The sequence below is a fragment of the Giraffa tippelskirchi genome, chromosome 3 (assembly GCF_054371585.1).
Source record: "Giraffa tippelskirchi isolate mGirTip1 chromosome 3, T2T-mGirTip1v1.2.pri, whole genome shotgun sequence".
Classification (NCBI taxonomy): domain Eukaryota; kingdom Metazoa; phylum Chordata; class Mammalia; order Artiodactyla; family Giraffidae; genus Giraffa; species Giraffa tippelskirchi.
In genome coordinates this window covers 187227005-187234434 of record NC_137277.1, presented here as the reverse complement: position 1 = coordinate 187234434, position 7430 = coordinate 187227005, and the positions used below count along the sequence as shown (strand labels likewise).

Below are 7430 nucleotides of genomic sequence, written 5' to 3'. Positions count from 1 at the left end.
GACTGAGGGACTGAACTGGACCACTGCAATTGCGAAGGTCTTCAGGAAGAGACACACAGGACTAAGATTTAGCCTTCTACGCACAAAGGGTCTCCCCCAAGAGGGGCTGCCAAAGCCCCACGGGCACATGCCCCACTATCTGGGTGGGTCTAAGTGGGTACACGGAGACACTTAATAGACTGCGCCCTCTGTCCATCTGGAGTGACTCCACGGGAAGCCATACCGACCACTGTCTCCCAACAGCAGCCTGCCAGCCCTCTAATTTGGTTTCTTTGCTCTGGGTGGTGCAAAGGATCAAGGGTGTAACCTCAGGGTGGGGCGCTGACTCAGCAGCAGGCAGGCTCCAGGAGCGTCTCAATTCCTGCTGCATCCTCTTTCCATTCTGTTGGGCAAACTGCGGGTGAGAAAGGCAAAGGCCTCCCCTGCCCTGGAAGAGCTTCTAGGGTGGACGCAACTCTTCGCTGAGTCGGGAGGACTGAGGACCGAGGGAGGCCAAGAGACCAGCAGGGGTTAAGACCATGGAGCTACAGAGCACCACCAAGGCCTAGAGAGACCCCGCCTCCCGCTCCCCCCCCACCCCGCGCCTGGAATCCTGTTTCCCCTTCCGCTTCCAGCTTCCGGGCGGGGCGTGACTTCCGGTTCCGGCGGTGGGCTACAAAGCTCGGCGCCGAGCAGCTGTTTTCCTTTTCCTGGAGCTGGTGGCGGGGCTTCGCGTCTCGCTCCTCTCCTTCCCCCGTTCACCCGGCCTTCCGAGGGGCACCTGCGCAGGTGAACGCCCCTCCCTGCCCCCTGCACCTCCCTCCTCCGTCGCGCACCGTCGGGTGGGAGCGGGCGGCCGGGGCGGCGGCCCTGGGAGTGGGGAGGCCCTTGCCTGTGGGGTGTGCCGGCTGGTCGACCTGGCGTGGCCTTGGGGCCCCGCTGAATGTCCGAAACAGGAGGACGTCCAGTTCTGAATTCCCTAGATGCGCCTTTTCCGGCCGGATCTTGGCCGTCTGAACCGCGCCCAGGTGGTGGGAGGAGTCGGACCCAGGTCCTGCGGAGACGCCGCGGATTTTTGTACTGGGCTGGGTGGTCCCGCCACCTCCTAGCCTTGTGACCTTGGGCAAGTCCCCTTTCCCCGAGCCTCAGTTTGTTTATCTGTGAAATGGAAATGACAGTAACGGCCCTACTGGGTTCTCGGGGAGCATTCGATGACGGAAAGCTACTGAGGATCGTGTGGCCTGTAAAACTCAACAAATGGAGCGGCGGAAGCTGCTGTTAAAATGGAGATAACTGGGGCGGTAGAGAGTCTTATCGAGAGTTTAACCTGAGTGGCTAAGAGAATCACGTAGAGAATGTGAAACGCACAGTATCAGATAGGAGATAAGGGTTCCCTAAGCTAGAGTCATTGACTGGTAAGGATAAGCATTCTGTCTGGCAGGTGAGCTTCTCAAACTGATTGGGTTTGGAAGCTAGGTAAATCGTGGAGCTGATCAGCTTTGAAAACTGGCCTGTTGACAGTTGAGACTGTCCTAGAAGTCGGGTTTGGGAACGAGAAGAATTAGTAAAAGGGTGTTTTTCTAAGTGGATTAGGGGTTTTCTCTCAGAACAGTTTTGAGCTGGAGGGGAAAACCTGAAATGTTCTCTCCTTCTTGAGTTGTCATGAAAGTAGCATAGATGTAGTTAAAAAGAAGACAGTACAGAAAGGTATAAGAAAAATGTTTCCCACTTTTACTGTTCTGCTCCTCAGAGGTAAAAAGAATTTATTTGATAACTTTCCTGGTACTGTTTGTAGATACATCAGGTCGTATATGCTTATGTGTATGTATTTTTAATTTCCCCAGATGAGATTATACTACACATATACTACACTGCACCTCAGGGCAGGGTGCTATATTATGGAAAACTTTACGTATCAGCTCTCATAGGCCTCTTCCATTCCTTCCAAGGCTGCATAGTATTCCACTGAGTGGCTGACAGTACTTTAATCATTTCCCTGTTGATAAGGGCTTCCCTGGTGCCTCAGTGGTAAAGAATCGGCCTATAATGCAGGAGACACAGGTTCAATCTCTGGGTGGGGAAAATCCCATGGAGAAGGAAATGACAACCCACTCCAGTATTCTTGCCTGGAAAAGCGCGTGGACTGAGTAGCCTGGTGGGCCATGGCCTCTTGAAAGAGGCAGACACAACTTAGCAGCTAAACAGCATCTTAACCACATTCCTGTTGATGGCTTAAGTTGTTCCCAAGATTTTGCTTTCGTACAGTGTTTTGTCCAACCTTTCCTTGACTATTTCCCTTTTATTCAAGGCACCCCTGAATTTGGGGGATATTCTGCTTTTGTCCTGCTCATCACCCTGGGGTAGTTAACTATTTTGGGAAATGAGCACCTGTTGATTGAACAGAAACCCAGATAATAAGAGAAGTGATACATTCCAAAATACCTGCTACCTGGTCTAGAATCAATTCAGAGCTCCTAGAGGGACTTTAGTGGTGGTCCTGTGGCTAAGACTGTTCCCAGTGCAGGAGGCCTGGGTTCAATCCCTGGTCAGGGAACTGGGTTCTACTTGCCATAACTAAGAGTTCCCATGCTGCAACTAAAGATCCTACATGCCTCAAGTAAGGCCTGGTGCAGCCAAATAAATACATATTTTAAAAAAAAGGTTCTTAGAAAATGAATCAGTGAATGTTTAGAGACCAGGTGATTAAGAGCCACGAACCATTTAATTCAAGGCAGCTGGTCAGTGTTAACGATTGTCGGCTTCTATAAATTGTTGCCCAGGGAACAGATTTGAGACTTTGATGTAGAAAGGATTTTAAATCTCAGCACTTCTGCAGTGTTGATACAGTAGGAAAGGACTGATCCTTGGGGGAGGTGGTAATAATGAAAAAGTGATCTTTGTAAAGTGACTTCATAGGGGTTATAATCTTTGATTGGACATCCCTGCTGTGACAATATAGTCATTTCTATACTGTCATATGAAGTCTCTTTTTTTCTTTTAAATTAACATAGAATGTGGTTTTCCTGTAAGTAATCCCTCTTTGGACTGGGCCCTAACCTAAATGAAGCAAAACCCTTTTTTCCCCAGCCTTTCACAGGTGTTTGATTTACCTATCAGACCCCCAATCTCCCTTTTTCCCACTACAGCTGGTTTGCTAATCCTGGAGCTCTCAAACATCTAAGGAGTCAGAAGTCCATGCTGCGAGGATTCTTACAATTTCTCATACTATGAGGAAGCTTAGGATTTTGATCTTAACATAAAAGCTTTTTTCCTTTTTTTTTTTAATTGCCTCTAGACTCCACCCTGATGGTAGCTCCTAAAGTACTTTTTAACACTTGCTATTCTTTTATCATCATAAAAGACGGGAGGAGATAGAAAAGACGACAGGGTATATGAAAATGAACAGACTTTTTTGCCCCTGTTTTAGCATTTCTTCATAATTTGCTTTTAAGCACAGCAAATACTCCATAAAAGTGTTTGGAGGAAGCACACATCCATGATTTTAAAGATTTTGCCCCCTATAAATCATGTGCATATATGTTTGTACTGGGGGAAAAATGGATGAAAGATTTCTCCAGCTAGCAAGGCCAGCATTCTTGACTCTTTCTGCTTTGAGAATCTACTACATCTTACATTTTGGTAAACTGTTGACAGACTTTTCTCAACTGTGTCTGTTGATCCAGCAAGAGGAAACAAAAGCAGAATTTCTCATAACTTTATTAAGAACCCCATTAAGATTGAAAAGTTGATGGAACCTAGGTCTCTCCTAGTTGACGGACCAGATCTTTGAGATCAAGGAGGTTTTAATATCCTTTAAGGTCTGTTTTTGTTGAGCCTGACTTTTCTCTTTGTGCCTAGGAGTCTGAAAAATCCTTTTGCAGAGTTCTAGGATGGAGACTGAAGGGTATGCAGAGATGCAAAGAGATGGAGAAGTCCAGAATGATGAAATAAGGTCACCACCAAGTGAGGGGATGGCTGAGGAGCCAGAAGGCATCCTGATAGCGCCGCCCCAGGTCCAGGGTCCACCAGAGAGCCTGGATGAAGACTCTGAAGACGACCTGGAGACCGTGCCCCGAAGGAGTCCTCTCAACCCTGCAGCCTCCAGGCAGAGGTTCCGGGAGTTCCGCTATGAAGATGCAGCTGGGCCCAGGGATGTCCTGAGACATCTCCAGGAGCTTGCTGGACAGTGGCTGCGACCTGATATTCACACAAAGGAGCAGATTGTGGAAATGCTGGTGCAGGAGCAATTCCAGGCCGTCCTCCCTGAGGAGCTCAGAGCTTGGGCACAGAGGTGTCAGCCTGGGGTCAGAATCACTGGCTAAAATCTCACTGCTGCTTTTTCAGCCTAGATATGAGAAGTGACCAAAGGCTCTCTTTGTTGCAAATCCAACTACAGTTATGAGAAATCTGAACCTTGATTTTCTTTGAGCTTGCCTTTGCTAGCTGTAATAAGAATCAATGAAAACCCTTTCTTTTTTTTTTTTTGCCTGAAGCAGCTCTATTTCCTGGCACTGTGAACTCCAGAATGAGTTTCCCTGCCCTCTTGTAAGGACAATCAGTCTGCTGCTTGTTTTTGCTCTGCTGAATGCCTCCCTTTTTGCACTTTGTGACACGCTTTAATATATAGTTTTTATGTATCCAAAGAGATGATTGCTTCAATTTTAATATTCTTGATTCTCGCTGTGGTGGCTAGAATGGAAGTTTCTGTAACCCTACCAGTAACTCAATTTGGGATGTCCTTGAAATATAAAAGTTTGATTCTTAATAAAAATGTCTTGTGGTGATTTACCAGTCTGGCTCTTAGTAGTCAGCATTTGAGAAAGGTGAAATAATTATCAGGAGTAGATGTGAGCTGGAGATAACTATGTGGCATTTGCTGAGCTGGCGAATAGGAACAGACCTGGCCTTTGTTTTCAAAGTCAGTATCTAAATTGGGCAAAACCGAGAAGGGGGAAAGGGGTCAAAAAAGGTAAGTAACTCTCAGGCGGAGCTGTTTGATTTGCTCTTTGTCCATTTCCTTATCTTCCTCAGCTCATCTTCCTACAAGAGGACTCGCCCTAAACCATCTGAAGTTCTGTTCTTCCTGGAACAGAAGTCATCCTGGCTTTTTGTGTGTAGAGTCCTGTACTTTGGTTTGCAGCTGAAACAGCAGTAGCTGTGATTGTGACAGGTAGAGAGGAAACAGCAGCTCCTTCCCCAGTATTACCCAGTCTTGAGGAACCTTTCTGCCTCTGCAGCCTGGCTTTTGGGATGGGGCCTGGTTAGCTCCATGCTGGAACTTAAATTCGATTCTGCTGATATTTGTTGAGTACTTCCTGTGCCTTTGGGACTCTTCTCGATGCTAGGATCCCAAGTGGCGCAGCAGTCAAGAATCTGCCTGCCAGTGTGGGCGACATGGGTTCAGTCCCTGGGTGGGGAAAATCCCCTGTAGAATCCCATGGACCGAGGAGCCTGGCAGGCCACAGTCGATAGGGTTGCAAAGAGTTAGAAATGACTGAGCACACACAAATACAAAACTCAATTTCAGGGAATTGCCTGGTGGCACAGTGAATAGGAGTCTGCTTGCCAGTGCAGGAGACAGGAGTTCGCTCCCTGGTTGGGGAAGATCCCACATAAATGGGAGCAACTAAGCCCCTCTGCCATAACTGCTGAGCCCATGTGCTCTAGAGGCTGTGCTCTGCAACACAAGAAGCCACTGCAGAGAAATTTGCGTAGCAGCGAAGCGTGGCCCCCACTTGCCACAACGAGAAGGCCCTCACAAAGCAGTGAAGACCCAGTGCAGCCATAAACAAAATTTAAATATGTATAATATAAAGCCCAACTTGAAGGAAATGTACTGTTTCTAAGGGGAGGAAGAAGCCATCAAAATACACTGTTAGAAATGCTAGAGTAAAACTAGTCTTTTTGGCGTCTGATTTTGAGGTAGCACTAAGAAAACATTTTGTGGTTTTTTTTTTTTTAAAGAAATAGCTGAGTCGGGGGAAGTGGCATTTTTATTGAGCTTTAGTAGGAGTCAGAGATCACTGGGCAGAAGGCACACCTTTTGTAAAGGCATGGGAATGGGAAGGCGTAGTGTTTGGGGAATAACTTCGTTGACTGGGTTAAGCGCTAAGTAAAATTTAACATGGCAGTGGAGTAACAGTGTAACCGTATCTTCAGTACTCCCGTTTGTTCCAAACATTCTGAAGGTGTTTCCTTTAATGTGCAGGGATTAGGAACTCCTGGTGTTAAAGAATTTCCTGACCTGCTCCAGTTTCTCAGATGCTTCCATGGCCTAGAATTTGGGATGCAAGTAAAGGACTAGAGAGTTAGTTACCAAGGGGGCCTAAATGTTTTCACCTGTGGGATTTTAAAACAGCTGAGGTTTCCTGAATTCCTTAGCACAGATTTTTCAAGCTTGGCAATTTGGGGCCAGGTGATTCCTTTTTGTGGGGGCTTGTCCTGTGGATTCTAGGATATTTAACAGCATCTTTATCCTCTGCTCACTAGATTGGAGTAACACCCGCTAGGTTTGACAACCAAAAATGTCTCCTTTGCCCCTGGTTGAGAACCACTGACTTTTGGTAGGAGACTTCATCCAGACATGTTCCAGATTATACTTTGGTCCACCGTCTCTTAAACTTAACGTTGGATTGAGAAGCTGTTGAAAGACTGGTGTAAATTGGGCTCTGGTTCCTTTTTTGCTCAAATATTCTATTGGAAGATAATTGTAATGCACTCCCCTGTGTGTGAGGTGTTTCTTTGGCTTTTTTCATCTTTATCTTAAAGGTGAAAGTCGCTCAGTTGTGTCCCACGCTTTGCGACCCCATGGACTATACAGTCGATGGAATTCTCCAGGCCGCAATACTGGAGTGGGTAACCTTTCCCTTCTCCAGGGGGATCTTCCCAGACCAGGGATTGAACTCAGGTCTCCTGCATTGCAGGCGGATTCTTTACCAACTGAGCCACACAGGAAGCCCAATCTAAAATAACATGTCTTAGATTCATTTGACACAAAAAGTATGAAAAAAACAAACATGGTCCATAATCTCACTTCCTAGGTAACTCCCGTTGATATTTTTTAACGTTATAAGATACAGTTGTGTCCTGTGCTGCCTGTCAGTCTCCTTACCTCTCTTACCTCTTTCTCCCCAGCAGATTGTAAGCTCTGTGAAAGCAGGGTTGGCATCTGCCTTGTCCTCTACCCCAGGAGTTCCCAGCCTTCAGGATCTAATGCCTGACAATCTGAGGTGGAGTTGATGTAATAATAATAGAGATAAAGTATACAGTTAATGTAAAAAAAATTAATTCACATGTGTATAGAACGGTCCAGGGATATAAAAGGAAAATGTAAAGGCTGTCTTGACGTTAACAGTTTTGCAGATATACACGTATGTGCCCACATATGCATATATCACCCCGCCCTTTTTTTTTTGACCACTCTGTGTGGCATATGGGATCTTAGTTTCCTG

General features: G+C 46.4%; 1 protein-coding gene across 1 annotated transcript; it reads left to right on the top strand.

Moving 5' to 3' along the window:
• Positions 1-623: 623 nt before the first annotated feature.
• LOC145540299 (SCAN domain-containing protein 1-like) lies at positions 624-4750 on the top strand. The gene is made up of 2 exons (XM_081574560.1): positions 624-768; positions 3838-4750. The coding sequence occupies exon 2, from the start codon at positions 3870-3872 to the stop codon at positions 4299-4301; it is 432 nt and encodes a 143-aa protein (XP_081430686.1). The 5' UTR covers positions 624-768; positions 3838-3869; the 3' UTR covers positions 4302-4750.
• The last annotated feature ends 2680 nt before the right edge of the window (positions 4751-7430 follow it).

Excerpts from the sequence above, each read along its gene's own strand:
- LOC145540299 (XM_081574560.1), top strand. The coding sequence starts at position 3,870 with ATGGAGACTGAAGGGTATGCAGAGATGCAAAGAGATGGAGAAGTCCAG.